The sequence below is a fragment of the Podarcis raffonei genome, chromosome 4 (assembly GCF_027172205.1).
Source record: "Podarcis raffonei isolate rPodRaf1 chromosome 4, rPodRaf1.pri, whole genome shotgun sequence".
NCBI lineage: Eukaryota > Metazoa > Chordata > Lepidosauria > Squamata > Lacertidae > Podarcis > Podarcis raffonei.
In genome coordinates, this window is record NC_070605.1 from 42,332,244 (window position 1) to 42,351,267 (window position 19,024).

At 45.0% G+C, this 19,024-nt stretch overlaps 1 protein-coding gene across 4 annotated transcripts in view; it reads right to left on the reverse strand.

Annotated features, from left to right (window-relative positions):
• POU2F1 (POU class 2 homeobox 1) overlaps nt 1-10,149 on the reverse strand; it is a 91,421-nt gene extending 81,272 nt beyond the window's left edge. For all 4 annotated transcript variants that reach the window (XM_053386410.1, XM_053386409.1, XM_053386407.1 and 1 more), the window contains exon 1: nt 10,042-10,149. In XM_053386410.1, the coding sequence (XP_053242385.1) occupies nt 10,042-10,099 (58 nt within the window). In that variant the 5' untranslated portion in view covers nt 10,100-10,149. The remainder of the gene's footprint in view (nt 1-10,041) is intronic.
• Nucleotides 10,150-19,024: the final 8,875 nt, after the last annotated feature.

Consider the following 19,024-nt stretch of genomic DNA (forward strand, 5'->3'; position numbering starts at 1 on the left):
GAAGTACCTGTCCCCACAGTGAAGTTCAAGTGAGATGGGTGGAAGAGCAATGAGCTGGTTGTCACTGTACTCTCCATGAAATACCCATGGGATAATCCCATACTATTTCATACTGGACACTGTCAGTCTTCTGTGGGAGACTGTCATTCCACTCTCTACTATGTTATTTTATCTTCTGCACTTAGATCATGCTGTCATTGTATTCTGGACATCATTCTGATGTCATTTCAACAATGTACATTATACTGATTTTTCATTTTAGGCATTTTCATTTACCCTAGGGACTGCAATCTTATTTTTCTTCATATTATCATTCCATTGCTACTCCTCTTTGGATACTACCATCATTCTAAGGAGAATTATTTTGCTCTGAACACTACACACACACCCCAATTTCCTTGCCTTCTACCTTCCCACTCTAAAAATTGCAAGTGCTGGTTTGACCTATAAAGCCTTAAATGGTTCAGGATGTTAATAACTCAAGGACCTCCTCATATGAACTGATAAGGGCCCAGCAAGCATAATCTAAGGCCCTTCTTTGTGTGCCACAAGAGGTCTGTGGAGAGTGGCAACATGACAATGGGCCTTTTCTGCAGTGGCTCCCCATTTGTGGAATGCTCTTCCCGGGGAGGCTCGCCTGCCGCCTTCATTACGTATCTTCAGGTGCCAGACGAAAATGTTTTTCTATAACCAGCCCCTTGGCTGATTAACATTCTATGGCTTTTTAAATGTGTTGCTTTGTGAGGGGCTATTGGTTTGTTATTGCTGTAAGCTGCCTTGTGATCTTCAGATGAAGATATATATACAAATTTAACAAATAAATAATAAAATTGTTTAACTTTGTATTGTTCCTTTGAGGGAATAGTTTGGGAGTGATACAGGGAGAGGTCTAAGATAAGGGAATATATTTTTCTGTAATTCCCATTAAATATTATGACAATGAAAGAAACTGGAGCTCCTGTCTTCCTTTTCTTTATGGTTTGTAAAAAGCAAGAGTTTAGTTTGTTGTAAGCAAAGCTTGTCAGTTAATAAAAGAAATCTATGTTAAAGAAGTCAACCTTCCAAGGACCATCATTCCTATTGAGAAGCCCTTGGCTGTCACAATCAAGCATGAACTTCATCTCTAGCCAAGCTACTCATTCATCTCATAAACCCATCTCTCACTTTCTGTACAAGGAGTGGAGTTATTGTGGCTTTATATATGTTGGTGGCCTACATCCCCCATCATCCCTGACAATTTGCCATGCCATCTAGGGTTGATGGGAAATGGAACTCAACAACATATAGATAGCATCAGTATAAAACAGGGATGGAAAGCCTGTGGCTATCTCACATCAAATACAGTGTGTGCTACCTACTGAAAACACAGTGTGGGGAACCAGAATGCAATACCATTAACAGTTGTTCCAATATTCTAAAAAAATAAAGAGCAAACTGTTGAAAGAAAATATGCGTGCCCACCTCTGTGGGTGATCTGGAGATACTGACTCCAAAGAAACATGTCTCTTCCTCTCTTATGTGTATGTGTTACTGCAGGAGTTGGTGAAATACCAAGCAGAAAGAACTACATCAGGAAAGATGCAATGAGTAGCAGAGTCAAAGCAACTTGCATATTTGACTTTATACAACTATTATAATTTTAATAAATGCTGCAACTTCCAAAATGCTGCTGGTTGCCCAGTTTTACTGTTCTGAAATTACCTCTAATGAGAAAAGCTTTAGCAAGTAGAATTGAACATAATTATGCTTTTTACTTGGTTCCTTGTTTCTGAAACTTTTATATTTAAAGTAGTATTTAAGGTTTTTTTTCTAATCTTAAGACTTAAATGAAATATCTAATGAGACAACAAAACAGCCTTGTATTTAAGCATTCGGTTGGTTGCCATGGGCACTTGGGAATTTCACATCCATTGGCTGTTTTATGATGACCAGAATACTCTATCCTTCCTTCACCATTTCGCTCAGCTTCCATGTTACCCATGAAGGAAAGCCCCTTCCTCCACAGCAGCAGGTTGTCAACAGCATTCAAAATTTGCCATGTGCCAGATGAATTTTGCAACTGGCTATTGGCCACTTGCGACCAAGTGAAGATGCCCGGGTGCAATGATGGCGCCTAACGTCTACACCATCTGGAGGTGCATGCCTAGGGATCCTTGGATCTTCCCAGTTTTCACACACTAACACATCCTTTAGAAGTCTACCAATGATATTTTGCCTGCACAATCAGAACGACTTTCAGGAACCTAAAGGTCATACTGAAAAATACGACTTTCAAGCCATCTAGCCCCAAAATGGCAACTAGACATTCCATTTTGGCGGCTGTAACCCTGCCACCTAACTTATATATCTAGTTTCTAACGCTGGTTGTCAAAGGAAAGATAAATTACTCTGTCCCTCCTTTGCCAGCCTACCCAGTGTTCATCCTGGCTGTGGAGGAAATACTTTCTCTTCTTCAGCAGTCAGAACAGAAGCTGAGTGGCATGGCAAAGGAGAAACAGTGCATTCTGTTTTATCTTTGCCAGTCCACTCAGCTTCTGTCCTGGTCACAGAGGAATGAAGTGACCCATGACACAACTGCCAGCTTCCTATGATGGACACACAGGAGGCAAAGCCCTTTTCTGTGCACCCGGCACAAACAACAAACAGGCTGTAGCAGGTAAACATTGCTCCTTATCTCTTCTCCCTGCCAGTTGTGTTTCTAGTATAGCTGCAAAACAAACAAACAAAAACTCTAGTCTGATTTTTAATCATAGAAAAGGATGGAAGAATTCTTTTTAAGGCTAGTAACTTTTAGGGGCTCACTCACAATAATAATAATAATAATACAAACGCTTCAGGTTACAAACTCTGCTAACCTGGAAGAGTTACCCCGAGTTGAGAACTTTGCCCCAGGATGAGAACGGAAATCAAGTGCCGGCAGCACAGCAGCAGCAAGAGGTCCCATTAGCGAAAGCACGCCTCTAGTTAAGAACAGTTTCAGGTTAAGAACGGACCTCCAGAACAAATTAAGTTCGTAACTAGAGGTACCACTGTAACTTGCAAGGTAGTAAGGGCTGGACAAGAGTTTCTAAAGGGCATGTTGCAATACTTGGACAGTGAAGCTGGGTTGATAGACAATGATGCATTTTTGAAATGTGTTTCCTGTCCTTATGGTTGCAGCCTTTAAAAAAAATCCCACAGCTGTTTAGGAAAAATTACTGTAAGGTGGCAGCAAGTACAGCAGTTGCTCCAATATGTAGTTGTGTGAATAAGCAATTAATAACTTGCTTTTGCTCCTTCTTAAATACAGTGGTACCTCGGGTTAAGTACTTAATTCGTTCCGGAGGTCCGTTCTTAACCTGAAACTGTTCTTAACCTGAAGCACCACTTTAGCTAATGGGGCCTCCCGCTGCTGCCACGCCGCCAGAGCACAATTTCTGTTCTCATCCTGAAGCAAAGTTCTTAACCCGAGGTAATATTTCTGGGTTAGCAGAGTTTGTAACCTGAAGCGTATGTAACCTGAAGCGTATGTAACCCGAGGTACCACTGTATAGCAGTTTACACCACCTTTACTTTATCCCATGGCCTATTTAACTGCTCATTGTATGAAAATGGTAACATTGGGGATGTGGGCCAATAGCAAACTTCTTTTTAGAAAAAGAGCAGAAACATATTATCCACATTTCACTGTTAATTCATTGTATGGTTTTCGTTGCTGCTACCTAAAGTTACGAAACTTTACATTAAGCCACGGGTGTCAAACACAAGGCCCGCGGGCCGAATCCGGCCCGCCAGACCTCGTCATGTGGCCCGTGTAGCCGCCGCCGGCCGCCAGTCTTCACCTTTTATACTCGCTTTTTTTTTTTTTGACACAAGAAAGCCGCCTCTTCAGCGCATGCGCGGCAGCCTACAAGCCAGAGAATGTCTGCCCTCTAGCAGCGCCGGCCGTTCTACACAGGAAACCTCCACTTTACATGCATTCAGGAAACCTCCACTTGTTTTTATATTGAGCGCATGCCATCCTGTGATGTGACAGATCCAACAGCTGCCTGAACCCTTCTCTCCTGTACTGTAAGTCCTACAGATACAACCGGCCCTTTGAGGGTGACCAAACTGCTGATGCGGCCCCCAATGAATTTGAGTTAGACACCCCTGCATTAAGCGTTGTAGTAAAGAGAAGCTGATGACTCTAACTTGTCAATATTTCAGTCCATGTAAAAGGGGGAAACAGAAGACTTAAATCAAACGCGGTGATTTGGGGGGGGGGGAGTCATATGCTAACATTTGTTCACTGATATTTAAAGTGCAAACTAGGATAGAATGAAAGTCTGCCATAAACCCCATTACCTCCAATACTCAATACCTTATACTTTGTACAGTCATACCTTCCTGCCGGAGCGGTACCTATATATCTACAGTGGTACCTCAGGTTAAGTACTTAATTTGGTCCGGAGGTCCGTTCTTAACATGAAAGTGTTCTTAACCTGAAGCACCACTTTAACTAATGGGGCCTCCTGCTGCCGCCACGCCGCCGGAGCATGATTTCTGTTCTCATCCTGAAGCAAAGTTCTTAACCCGAGGTACTATTTCTGGGTTAGTGGAGTCTGTAACCTGAAGCGTATGTAACCTGAAGCGTATGTAACCCGAGGTACCACTGTACATCACATGTTCCAATGTGATGTACAGACCAGAATACTGCAACCTCAGCTATATCTTTTACTGGACCCAAATTGTCATTCCTACACACTGAACCTAAGAACTATCTGCCCTCACCAACACCTTACTTCAATTCTACTCAGAGTTCACTGTTCAGCTGATTCCCTAAAGTATAAGCAATTAAAACTCTCTTGCTAATATAAATATAGAGATTTACAATGTAATCTTCAACATGTTTACTCTGAATTAAATTCAATCTGCCTTATTCCCACATAAATGGATCTAGGATTACAACCTTAGTTACCATAACAGTGCAAAATGTCAACACAGGTCTCCAATGCTATTGTTTGTCTCAAGAGTCCAAAGTAACACTGAAAAAAGCTGGAGTGGCAGGGCTTCCTAAACTGGGTGAAAATCTCAAATAGAGGCAAGCACACTGACTTCAAGCGTCACTGGTGTACAACAGCATGCACAAAAGGAAGCAGCAGTAACTCTTACTTACAATTTCAGCAGCACATGGACTGTGGGAATAAACCTCTCTGTATGTTTCTGGTATGAGCCAGTTGCATAGAGAGAGATGAGGGAGATCCTCTGCTTATCCTGCTATGTTTCTGACTGCCTCAAAGATTGCCTGGCATGAAAGAGCCAGAATAAACCCAGGAACAGCCAGATACCCCCCTTCATTGTGCAAAGACAAGCACTACATGATATGGGCTACAGTCACCCAGCAGTAAAATAGGATGCAATGGAGGCCACCGCTGAATCAGACAACTCCATCCTCTGTAACTCTTCACAGGTTTTACTTTAAGAAATGCCCCGAATTCAGGTTCAACTGCACAAAGAGCAAAGTTAAGGGCCCTCTGGTGCCTTTTAAATGGCTGCAGAAAATAATCAATATTGGCTTAAAACACCATAGCCAAAGCTATGCATGGCAAAGTATAGTTATTTTGAATTAAATCATAGCATGCTAGCTTGACTGCATAATGTAAGTGTAATGAGAAAGGACTGTTACCCAGACAATTACATAATATAATGTGGAACCATGGTAAAGCTAGCATGGCCCAACTACACCCCAGTTTTTTAAAAGATTGGTCAGAGTTCTCCTATGATTTTGCATTGCAATTATGACAAGCAAACTGTTTTACAACTTTTACCCAACATATATGACTTCTCTCCAAGCAGACCAAAGAAACTCAAAGTCTTAACAATTAAAATAAGACCCCAAACAGATGTTATATAGAAAAGCAAATTTTAGACTATCACAAGAACCAGAAAGTTGAGGCAATAGTGTTTAGTCTATGGATAGTGCATAGTAGGTGCACAGGAAGATTCTCTTCCAGTCGGCCCATGCACAATTAACACTTTCTACTATTAATATCAGGGACACAGGTGGCGCTGTGGGTTAAACCTCAGAGCCTAGGACTTGCCGATCAGAAGGTCGGCGGTTTGAATCCCCGCGACGGGGTGAGCTCCTGTTGCTCGGTCCCTGCTCCTGCCAACCTAGCAGTTCGAAAGCACGTCAAAGTGCAAGTAGATAAATAAGTACCGCTCCGGCAGGAACGTAAATGGCGTTTCCGTGTGCTGCTCTGGTTCGCCAGAAGCGGCTTAGTCATGCTGGCCACATGACCCGGAAGCTGTACGCCAGCTCCCTCGGCCAATAAAGCGAGATGAGCACCGCAACCCCAGAGTTGGTCACAACTGAACCTAATAGTCAGGGGTCCCTTTACCTTTTACTATTAATAGCACCAGCCATACCAGGAGCCCTATTAATGCCAGTTACTAAGCAGCAGCAGCATGAGCCAACAAAACTTTTGATAAATCTTGAGTTAAAGACCACAGGTGATTACAACAGCTTAGAACACTATTTCAGTTTCATTCAAGCAACCTAAGGGCCATGAGAGAGAACAGAATAATACATGAGCCACTCTGGATTGAGGGGGAGACCAAATGTTTTTTCCCCGCAAGCTACATACAAACAGCATAATGGAACTTCAATTTAACCTGATATCAGAATCAATGGCTGCTGAGAAACAAAACTTGCGCCACAGCTGGAGAAAACATCCTAGTAAAATGACAATATTAGATCTACAGCCCATTGCAGGTAAATTATAGTAAGGGGCCTTAAGGTAAAGGTAAAGGTACCCCTGCCCGTAGGGGCCACTCTTGCCAGACTCTAGGGTTGTGCGCTCATCTCACTCTAGAGGCCGGGAGCCAGCGCTGTCCACAGACACTTCCGGGTCACGTGGCCAACGTGACAAGCTGCATCTGGCGAGCCAGCGCAGCACACGGAACGCCGTTTACCTTCCCGCTGGTAAGCGGTCCCTATTTATCTACTTGCACCCGGAGGTGCTTTCGAACTGCTAGGTTGGCAGGCGCTGGGACCAAACGACGGGAGCGCACCCCGCCGCGGGGATTCGAACCGCTGACCTAACGATCGGCAAGTCCTAGGTGCTGAGGCTTTAACCCACAGCGCCACCCGCGTCCCTTACCTGGGGCCTTACTTAGTAGTAATTAAAAAAAACTAAGACAAAGTAAAGGAAGGCAGAATTATCAGTTTTAGTCCAAAAATTGAGAAGCTAGTAGGCTCCTGGGTTTATAAAACTCCAACTCTTCCCTTACACACCAGAATTTGCAGTTAGCAAAACATCCTTTAAAAATTATTATATTGTCAGCTGCAATAAAATTTTGTTCATAAGATGCGATATATATTTTTTATCATTCAGGATAAAATATCTATGGCCACAGCAGTGGTTGAATTGTAGCTAGAAAGGAAATTGTCTTCAGATAAATGGTTTCCCTATGAGAAGGCTTCACCACTACACCTAGCTCCAGGTCAATAAATCAAATTAACTGCACCTTGTCCTCTGGCTAGTGACATCATCAGCTGGACCACATCTTTTTAAATAGGTGCAGAAACATATGCTTCTAAGGCATAAAGTCATATTACATTTTTGTCTGGCCAACACCATGAAAGGGAAAACTTTGTAAGGGTGAAAAAGGCAGAAGACCAATTACTTTAAAATAAAAAAAAAATGAAATTTACAAAAATACAAACTGTTCCTGTATATGTAGCTCATAGTCATGCTTCAAGGACTGTTCAATATTAATCAGACATAGATACTGTAAAATATCCTGCTGTCATGTTATTTTTCTGCACAGATTGAAGAGAATGGTCACTAATGAGGCCTACATAAATCTGTCAAGTGTGCTAGCACTATATTAATAGATACCACCTTTAAAATAATTAGGGAGAGAGCTACTGTAACTTACTAGGCATTGTGCCGAATTGAAATGTTTGTTTTAACTAAAAAAGTGTTCCTAGTTTCATGAAGTATAAGGAACATTCTTCCTTTTTCAATCACTCTTTTTTCACCACTCATAATCATTTTTAGCTTTAATACACATCTACTAGCTTAAAAGGAGACAACAGAATTATATACCAAACATATTCTGTCCACATCATTCAGATCCTAAATATCAAAATGGAAGTTATTTCTAATAACACCTCAGATTACTGCACATAATTTATAATGTGGGTTGTAGTGTCTGGATTGTCACCTATTCTAACAATGCTTGATAATACATACTATATTTATTACAAGTAACTGAATTGCTAATTTCAGGGAGATGCAGTTTTCAGTCCCTCAAACTGTAAGTGAGAAACTGTTCTTTTCTACATGAAAAAGTCAATCAGGACAAAGGGAGAAGAAAGCCCCCCCCCACCTCCACTGCTCTATAAGGAGCAGCTTAGAAAGTCCTGTTGTTGCTATAAATTAAAAATAAGCCCCTTATATTTGAGGCATGAAGGGGGGGGAGAGAAAGAGAGAGAGAGGAGCTGTGAGCAGATCTGATGCTGCTCATGCCCCAGGAGGGTTTTGTTTTTGCTGTCGGGGCTGAGAGGGGGCATTTTGGTTATTAGTAAATAAATCAAGCAGCAGAGAGTGAGGCCTAAGCGCCTGCCAAAGGAGTCCGGGCCTAGCTTTCCTCCCTCCCCTCCATACAGCCTGGGTTTGATCTCAAGGCCCTGCTCGTTGCCAAGAAAATGTAAAAAAGCCAGAGAGCGAGAAAGAAGAATCATATTGAACCACAAAAGCACATGGGGCGAATGTAAAATATAAACACGGCATTGGGCTCTGAGTGGCTGTTATTAAAGGCCTGAATTACTAAACATGAGAGGCGGGGAAAGCCGGGCGGCCATTTCAATAATATAAACCTCCCCGAATTAGACATTATTCAAATGAGAGAGAAGGAGACCAGAGACGGGGTTGGGGGAGGAGGAGGAGGGAGGGAGAATTAGAAAGCAGCCACAGTCCGCTCGCGGCCAGCCGGCCAACCCGGAACCCTGACCCGGCCACCCCATAATAAGAATAATAATAATACGGGGACGGGAGACAAGGCATTGTCAAGTGTCGTCTCCCTCCTCCTCTGCCGCCGCACCCCCCCACCCCCGCCGCTATGATCCGGTGCAAGCCATTCAAGGGCTCCCTCCACCTGGCAGAAGGGCAGGCGAAGATTTGTCAGGGCAGCCCCAGACACCTCCGGGTGGGGGGAGACAACCCGCCCCTTATAGATTTCCTGTAGGGGGCACACAGACACACACTCCAATTTGCACGCGCACTCTCTCTCTCTTTCTTACACACACGGAAGGAGCAAGCCCCAACTGCCGCCCCTCTCCCTCCCCTTAGGCCAGGCAGCCCTACCCCGAGAGTAACCCCAAACACCCCTTGTTTGGCGCGCAGGCCTCGGCCTCTGGGGGAAACAGGGCTGCCTTGGGAAAGGGGCGGAGGGGGGGCCGTTGCAGGGCGGGAGCCGAGGCGCTAAGAAAATAAAAACGAATAAATGCACGACTTCTCCCTCCTCCGCCCCCTCCCTCCCCGTCCAATGCGACACCAGAGGGGCCGGGGGGTGCGGTTGCACCCGGGGACCGGTGAAAAGGCTGAGGGGGAAGGTGCTGCGCGCCCGCCGCTCCGTCCCTTCTTCCCAACCGCCGACACCCCCGCTCCCGTCACACCCCGGTCATTATGACGAAGCCCCCCCCCCCCGCCTCGCTTTTCCGCCGCTACCCCTATTATACAGTCTATATGAATATGTAAAGCGGCTTCGTGGTAGCGGCGGCGGTGCCCGGCCTAGCTGCCCGAGCAGGGCTCCTCAGGGCGAGGGTGGTGGTGGTGGGGGGGACCCTGCCCGTTGCCCCCCGTCCCCCGTCCCCCGGTGCCCGCGTGTCCCTCCGTGCGCCTCTCGCTTTTCCCCCGCACGGCGGCCACCCCCCAGCTCCCTCCTGTGCCGTTAATTATAATAATCCTGAGTACTAATAAATTATGCTAAGCGGGGAAGGCGGGCGGCGGAGGGGGGGGCGCCCGCGTGTGCGAGTATGAATATGAATATGTAAAATGCAGTAATGATTACCTGCCGCCACCGCCGCCGCCGAACTCTCATCTTGACTCGCTGCTCCTCCGTCCGCCATTTTGAATATTTTAATCAAAATCGGCCGCCCGATAAACCCTCCCTTGCTCGTTTGCCTCCTCGGCAGGGGCCCCCTCCCCACTCGCGGCGCCCTCTGCGCACGCGCGGCATCGGCGGCTCCCCTCCCTCGGCTTCGCAGCCTTTGCGCGGACCGTGCGCATGAGCGCCTCCTCCCCTCGCTTCGCTGAGAGGCGCCCGCTAGATGTGCGGGGAGGAGGGAGCCACTCGGGTGCTGCCGCTGCCGCCTTTTCCCGCTCTTCGCCGCTTTGGGACCCGAGCGGGTGACAGCAGCCCTTCGTGGTGACAGGGGCTAGCTAGCAGGCTGCGCGCTTGGGGGGCATCTCCAAAAGGCTTATTGTTATCCACAGGAAAAGCGCGCCCCGCGCATGTTAAGCAGAGCCGCCTCCCCTTAGTAGTCTGCGCTCGCCCGCATCCCACGAACTGAGCGCTCACCTGCGGGGAAATCTGAGCTTAGGGATTTATTATTATCATTATTCGCACTTTGCTCCCTCTTCCGCCTCCCGGGAGCAGGCGGGGAAGACTGGCGTTGTCCTGCGCGCCTGCCCCGTTCTGCAATTCCAACACGTGCAGCCCAATCCTCTGCGTGTTTTATTTCCATGCACGTTTTCTCAGAAGTAAGTCCCGGTGCATTGAGCAGAGTTTACCTCCACATAAGAGTGCGTATATGTTAAAAAATATTAAACTATTTCCAGAATGGAAATTTTTGAAATACGATTTTATTATATAAAATCCCCCCCCCACCGCAACAATTTTACAAAACCAATGAAAAAACCCACACATACAAATAACAAAACAGAATGAAACACCCCACTTTTCTAACCACAAAAAAATGGATTTTGCTGAGAGACTGGCTTCCTTTGTCTCCTAGCAGTGAATAGTTTTCACCCCAGTTGAGCTGGTCGTTACAACGACCATGTATTTGAGAACCGGTGTTTGAGTTTCGTTTTTTCCTCCTCCCTCCATCTCGCTTCCTTTTGTGTCATGTATTTTAGATTATATTCTTGAGGTCAGGAACTGTGTTGTTTGATTGTTTTAGAGTAATTGATCTGTAAGCCACTTTCAGAGCCTTTTGGCTGAAGGCAGGGTGAAAATGCCTTTAATAAATAATAAATAATAAATAAATAAAGATCCACAAGGCTGTTTTTAATAATAAAAAATTAAACGAACAGCAAGTATCCTATAAATACCAATTAGGGCCGGATTTAGATGAAGAGAGGCCCTAGGCTACTCCACTTGTGAGGCCCCTCCCAATCCCCCACCTTCAGGGCTAGAAGAAAATGGAAGAGTGTTATAAACAAAATTGAGTGAAGCCAAGGATGATGATGGGTATTTAAAATTTTGCAATTCTCAATTTCTCCTCTAAGGGACATAAGATGTTATTGTTAAATACCATGGTGATTTTAAAAAAATACATAAAATAAACACTGAAAAACTTTTGCAATAACTGCACTTTGTAAACCTTTTGTGGAATAAGCATTAATTTTTAGGAAAAAGAAGTTGTAATGTTATTCTTTAAAAAACAAAACGCCTTGAGTTTACAAATTATATTGACTGGGAAGTGTAAATAATATGACCATGATTACCTGACAGTGTGGCACTTTTAGAATCTACTTTATGTTGTCATTAAAAAGTCAGTTTTAAAATATATATTAAGAAGTAAACTACAACCATCAAATACAGGAAGGCTAAAATGTTTTTTCCTAGCCTTCCTCATAGCAAAATCATCCAAAACTTCATGAAAATTTGTTTGTCTAAGTTTGTCACTTTCAATGTACACAATGCTCAGTGCAGACAACCTCTCCTGAAACATTGTGATCCTTAAATCACTTTTAATTCTTTTGAGTCCTGAAAAACTTCTCTCTCCTGAGCAGTTAGTGGCCATAAGGCTAAGAAATAGCTGCAAGATTGCTTCCACATTAGGAAAGGCCATATGAATTTTGTCCTTATATATAATTTGATAAAGGTCTATATGAGACAGAGAATGCTCTGCTGTAGGCCTATGGTTTTGTGTCATGTACAGGTGAAAGTGCAAAAGTTCATCAATAGGTTTCAGGTCAATATCTTCTGGGTATGCTTCCATCAACTGTTCAACACCTTGCTTAATTTCTTGCTTAGATGCTGTCAAATGAGCAAAAATGGCAAACAACTGTGCAACATCACCGTACACAGTACTTCTTCTTTTTAAATTGGCTTCAAGTGCATCTAATAAAGGAATAAAGGATTTTATCCTAAACGTATCTCTTGAAGAAAGTGCATCTAAGGCATCAGGTACACTTCTGTCATTTCTTTGCTGTTCCCTCACTCTTTGTCTCCTTGTTTTGTAGTTGACATCTGGCAAGGTGGCTTTTGCTTGTTTCTCAAGCTCATCAAAATCATCTCAAATTTTCCTTTAAAAATCCAGAAGTGAACTTTCCAAACTTGCACAAGAACTCAATAACAGATCTGATTTTTTGAAAGGCTTTGCTGACCTTGTGAAAATGACCTAGCACACGGGTCCAAAAATGCAGCCTAAACACAGATTCCAGTTCTTCCATTTCCTGCAAAAGATTGTTAGCTTGGAGCCTGGTCTCCCCCTTCCCATTAACATCAGAGTCAGGATGAGGTCCAGTTACCAACCTGCAGCCTGGCCTCCTGCCTTCTACAGGTAGTTCAGGATCCCTCCCAGGATCCCTTCCCACTGCTGCCTTGCCTGATCCCAAAGGCCTCTCTCTGCCTGTGGGCAATGTGCAGTGCATGCTACAGGCACCAACAGGACTCTGTGAAGTGTGAAAGATAGACTTCTCTGCCTGGGAGGGGTGAGGCCAGTGCCAGTCACATGTGCTTGCCTTGCTCTGTTCAAGCCAAGGAGAAGGGAAGGAATGGTAGAGACTTGGGAGAGCTTGCTTGCCTAGTCTATCTGCCCCAGCCAGCCCCCCACTCGCACTCTCCCACTGATTAAAGTGCAGCATGTACCACTACTGACCTGACCCTTGAGCTAGGGAAGGCTGTGCAGCTGGTCGTTGACTCCGGGCCTGCTGGCTCTAGATTCTAAGATGGAAAATTTTGGGGTGTGAAGATACTCAACAGCCCAGCTTGTCAGGGCGAAAGTCCCTGCAATTCTCTGCGGTTAGCAGAAGAAGGAAGTTCCAGCCAAATATAGGAGCAAAACAGCAGTCAGTAGACCACAATCTTTATTGTTGCGCAACAAGTCTGCACACAGAGTAAGAACCCTGAACATGGGTTACAAGCTCTTTGAAGACCTTCTCTCCCTACCCAGAATACATTTCCAGAACCATCATTGATACATTGCTGATACATTATCATTATGTCACAAGGAGGGAGGGGAGTCGTGAGGTTACCCAAGTTCAGCAACTTGCCCCAGTTATCAGATCAAGTTCCTAACACCTTAAGTACCCACCAGCTAAAGAACAATAAAACTATTTGCAGGCACATGCGCTAAACCCTGTCTGTGGTACCTACCCTTTCCCCCAAAGAATGAGACAAGAGACCAGAGTATGGGTTCAAATTGGCCACAACTTAATTGAGCTTCAGAAGTAGGAAACTTGGCACAGGCCTTGGCAGGTAACCCTCTCAGCCCTGCTGGCTGAGGATATGCAGGCTGATGAGGTGCAGTAAGAGGGGACTGTAAAGCACAAACTTACACAGCATGCCCTTCCAATAACCTCATCCTGGGAGTTTGACCTACATGCCGCCGCTCTAGGGCCAGGGACTCCCAGTTTTGCCCTTTAACGGGCCCTGCAAGCACTACCGCATGGGAAGGGAGCATGAGTGCATCCCCCCGACTTGATGTTAGACTAGAGGCTACCTTGCCAAGGCCTAAAACCGCCACCCGAGGCCCCTAAGGGCCTCGCCGCCAAGAGTCCCACAACCGAGGAACAATCACCCATGCTCTGCCATCAAGCCTTGCTGTCTAACCATTCCCTGAGGACTTGTCGCAAGTCGTGCAGCCAGAGGTCATTACCAAATGGTGTCAGATGCACTCCATCCGCCCTGACTATGCCAGCCATATCTGCCCTGATGGTGGGATGTGGGATAGATAATCTGCCAATCTGCCGCATGGTATTGCGCATAGCCCTGTTGATTTTTTCCACCGCATAATTGATGCGAGAGGAATTGGAAACCCCTCTCCAGCGCAGGTGGGGGAGGAGATTGGACCAGCCAGTGGCCATTGCTGGGTACAAGGCATGCAAGCTTTCTATATCTGCCCTTGCATCAAGGGTCAGGGCAATGCCTTTTTGTTCAACTAGATCATTTTTCCCCAGGTGCAAAATCAAGACTCTCAGAGGGCCATGCACCGCTGCAGCATTACTCAGCATGGGCATCAAGCACGGCCAACGCATGCCCCGGTGGCCCATCCAATAAATGCGTACCTTGGGGTGAATGTTAAGGTTATGACCCCCATTGTGTGATGGGGGTGAGAAGTCGTGCATTTTCAAAGGTCCATCAGCATGGTCGAGTACAAGGGGATACAATTTTGACACTTTCTTGCAACAATGCAACAAGTCTTGCCAACAGAAACCAATTTGCGAGCTTTCTCCATTAGCAGTTGAAAGGCTCATTGTCTTGGGGTTTTGAGGGAGGAGAGGTGTTGAGAGGTGACAAAAATGATTTCCTATAACTGCCCCCCTTTATTCCCCTCCTTTATTTCCATAACAAGTCTTTGAGTCTGTACTCTGAATAGTGATACCAGGGACCTACAAGTGGCAGCGCTTGTCAGCCCAACCCCTGCAGAGTCTCATCAGGGCTGGCCTTAAGGCAATTGGAGCAACTGGGCCAAATTGGGCCCCGCAGGCAACTCCTAAGGGGGGCCCTCACACCAGGGTAAGTCTCTAAGATTTGAAGTTGGGCCCCAGAGCTTCAAATTGGGCCCCACTGGCTAGCCCTGAGTCTTATAGTTGCTGGGCCCGAGTTGCCTTGCCCTCGCATTAAGTCTTGGGTTTGCAATTTTGGGAGAGGGGAGACTGCCTGCTGGGGAGCAGGCGGGCTGGTGAGGCCCCCTAGATTTAGAGGCCCTAGGCTCCAGCCTACTTAGCCTATACATAAATCCAGCCCTGATACCAATGCAACATGGGAAAACTTTAAACAGTTACAGCACAACAACAGCATTATAGCCAGTAATCACCTCAAAAGCCCTCTGGAAAAAAACAATATTTTACCTGTTACCGAAGGGCCAAACAGATCTTACTAGAAATGGAATTCAATATTCTTGGTACCACTAAAAGGAGCTAAGGCACTAGCTGCTCTCTGCACCTCAGGGGATGGAATGCAGAGGAAGTCCTCCAATTATGATCTGGATCCACCAGTAGTTTAGTAGTCCCTGTGAACACCATAGAAGGGATAGCAAAGCTAAGCTGAGTCTCTTGACTCTGCCTCAGACTTAAAAAAAAAATAGGGTTGTTGTAAAGCACTACCTTTCAGACTCAGTACCATTCTCCACAGCAGCTACACACAGATCCGCACTATGTGGATAACAGTGCTGGACCACATTGTTTGGTAGCCCCTATAGCCTTTAACTAGCCACAGCTGCATCGGCAATATGCCCTTTACCAGTCTGTAGAGTAGGAGAGGAGCGAAGCAGCGCTATCGTGCCATCACCTCTGCTGAGAGACCAGCTGTCACATCCTTCAATTATTATCATGCTATCCATTTTAGCTTGTCATTAAATAGGAACTGTAACTTTTAAGAACTGGTGTCTGAGCTTGCTTCCCCCACCCCTTCCCCTTGTTTTGACAATATTTTTAACATTGTAAGCCGAAGAGGATGTTCTGTCTTACTGATGATCTTTGTAAGCCACTCTTGGGATCTTTTTTTACTAAAGTGGAGGACAGAATAAATACACGTGGAACTATGTCATAGGCATGTTGTAAGCCCTATATTTTAGCCTCAATGCACATCTAAAATGTAGAGATAATAACAGGTTCTCAATTTACAGACCCCTTTCAGTTTTCGTGCACACAACATCTGCAAGAGAGGAATAGTAATCCTGGACAGCTTATTTCTTCCTATCTAATCAAGGAAGCATTTGCAGGACAATTCTTTGAAAATAAAGTAAAACGTGGCATTTTCCCTGCATGAAGACTTGGTTTTCAAGCCGATGTGTCTTTGTTTGAGGGGACTGATGATGTGAAATCACAGCAGTGGTAAAGCATTGCTTGTCTACATTGCCTCCTGTGTACAGCTGTCACTGTTACCCGTGTAATGGAAGATATTCAAGGATTAAAAAATATATATATTAGCTATGTCTGGAAAACAAAAGAACCTCTCTGCCCACTGCCCCTTAGTTTTCTCCTCCAGAAGGATCATATTTAATGATATCATATGGAGAAATCCAATAGTTGCTCTTGGCTCTGCTGCCTAAAGAGTAAATAAGTCCACACACTTGGCGGACAGAGGCAACTTGGGAAGGAGAAGAGCAACGCAAGAAGGAGAGTGGCAACACAAGAACAGGCATTTTCTGCAGTGGTTCCCTGCTTGTGAGGAGGCTTGCCTGAGGCCTTCATTACATATATTTAGGTACCAGGCCAAAACATTCCTTTTCACCCAGTCCTTTGGCTAATTAAACAATCTATGGTCTTTTATACTGGGGAGGGGGGTTGTTTAGTTTGTTATGTGTTTTTATACTACAGTGGTACCTCGGGTTACAGACGCTTCAGGTTACAGATGCTTCAGGTTACAGACTCCGCTAACCCAGAAATAGTACCTCGGGTTAAGAACTTTGCTTCAGGATGAGAACAGGAATCGTGTGGCAGCAGCTGGAGGCCCCATTAGCTAAAGTGGTACCTCAGGTTAAGAACAGTTTCAGGTTAAGAACGGACCTCCAGAATGAATTAAGTTCTTAACCTGAGGTACCACTGTACAGTGGTACGAATTTAATCCGTTCTGGAAGTCCGTTCTTAAACCAAAGCATTCTTAAACCAAGGCGTGCTATCCCATAACAGCAGGGGATTCGATTTAGAAATGGAACACACTCAACAGGAAGCGAAACATGTTCTTATTCCAAGGCAAAGTTCACAAACCAAAACATCTACTTCCGGTTTTGCAGCGTTCTTAATCCAAGTTGTTCATAAACTAAGCTGTTCTTAAACCAAGGTCCCACTGTATAAACCTCCCTGTGATCCTCAGATGAAGACCAGTATATAAATTTAATTAATTATATATATTGTGCGTGTATATCCCCCACCTTAGAGGCAGTTCTAGGGGAGTGCATCTTGTGGGGTCACACCGGGTGCAGAGTTTCTGTGGCATTGCTGCAGGCACCACCATTGGAAGGTGAGAGGCGCCAGGTAGATGTTAAGAGATTTTAAGAAAAGGACTCAATAATAAGAGGCCAATCCCGTAACACATATATCTATGGTATGGTCACATTTGGAATATTATGCAGAGTTCTATCTGCCTAGTATCACAGAGCTGGAAAATTTTCAGGAAAGATGAATCAAAATGCTCAAGACATTGGAACAATGCATTCTCTTCAATGGTTTTTTTAGTGTGGGCAAAAACAACTAAGTTTTATAAGAGTATATATGGAGTAGAGAAAGTGCAAAAAAAAAAAAAGCCCCCCCCTCACAATACTAGAATTTAGGGGTCATCTCTAACTACGTTAATAGGCAATAGATTATGACAGAAGAAACAGCTTTTTCACACAATGCCTAATTAATTTGTGGCTTTTTGCTGCCACAAGGTGACCATAGATTAGGCAGATTCATGGAGAATAAGTGTACGGCTGCCAATCATGATGGCTAGAAGCATCTGGCTGGACACTTTGGGAAATAAGATGCTATGGTATATGGGCCTTGTATACAATCCAGTGTGGCTATTCTTGTTACGTTCTTCATGTTCGCTTGAACATGTGCAATACTAATGCAGGACGTATCTTTAAAGACTCTGTGCTCCTGATTCTCCCTTTCAACTCCTCTTTCAGTATGTACGGTATCTTATTGGAGTCTGCTCTAAAGTGGAAGGCAAATCAAGATTTGATCCCAGGACTTTCCTGGTTCACAGCCTAGTTCAGATTCCTAGAAATTATAACTGCTGAAGGCATTATACATTGAAAACACTCCTCCGGTCTCTAGTGGCAGGACACCTTGTTCTGGACCAATGCCAGTCCTGTGCAGCAAACACCAACAGCCCACATATGCCCACCATCACTGGTTTCAAGGTAATTCACTAGGCTGTGACAAAAATCACAGTGCACTCCTATATGTATACTGTATGTCTACTCAGAAATAAGTTCAGTGGAAGTTAGGTAAAGGTAAAGGTACCCCTGATGTTAGGTCTAGTCGCTGGACAACTCTGGGGTTGCGCTGCTCATCTCGCTTTACTGGCCAAGGGAGACGGCGTTTGCCACAGACAGCTTCCGGGTCATGTGGCCAGCATGACTAAGCTGCTTCTGGCGAACCAGAGCAGTGCACGGAAACACTGTTTACCTTCCTGCCGGAGTGGTACCTATTAATCTACTTGCACTTTGACATGCTTTTGAACTGCTAGGTGGGCAGGAGCTGGGACTAAACAATGGGAGCTCACCCCATCACGGGGATTTGAACTGCCAACCTTCCAAACGGCAAGCCCTAGGCTCTGTTGTTTAGACCACAGCGCCACCCGTGTCCTCAGTGGAACTTACTCATAGGTAAATAGGTACAAGATTTCAGCCTCCACCTGCTTAGGCATCCCTATATTTACATTTGTGTGGCATTCACTCATGCCATTTCCTTCCTTGTGCAGCTACTGCATTTCCACCCTGTTTATTTTTGTACGTGCTTTGGGGGAATGTAGAGGTTTATGCGATACCATGTGAAGGTGGAGAGATTAGTCACTGCATTGTTTCAACAGAAAAGAGTAAGGTCATCCGCTCCATTCCATTTATCACTATTTTACGCCAGAGAAGAAAAAGCCTGTACAGTAATAACTG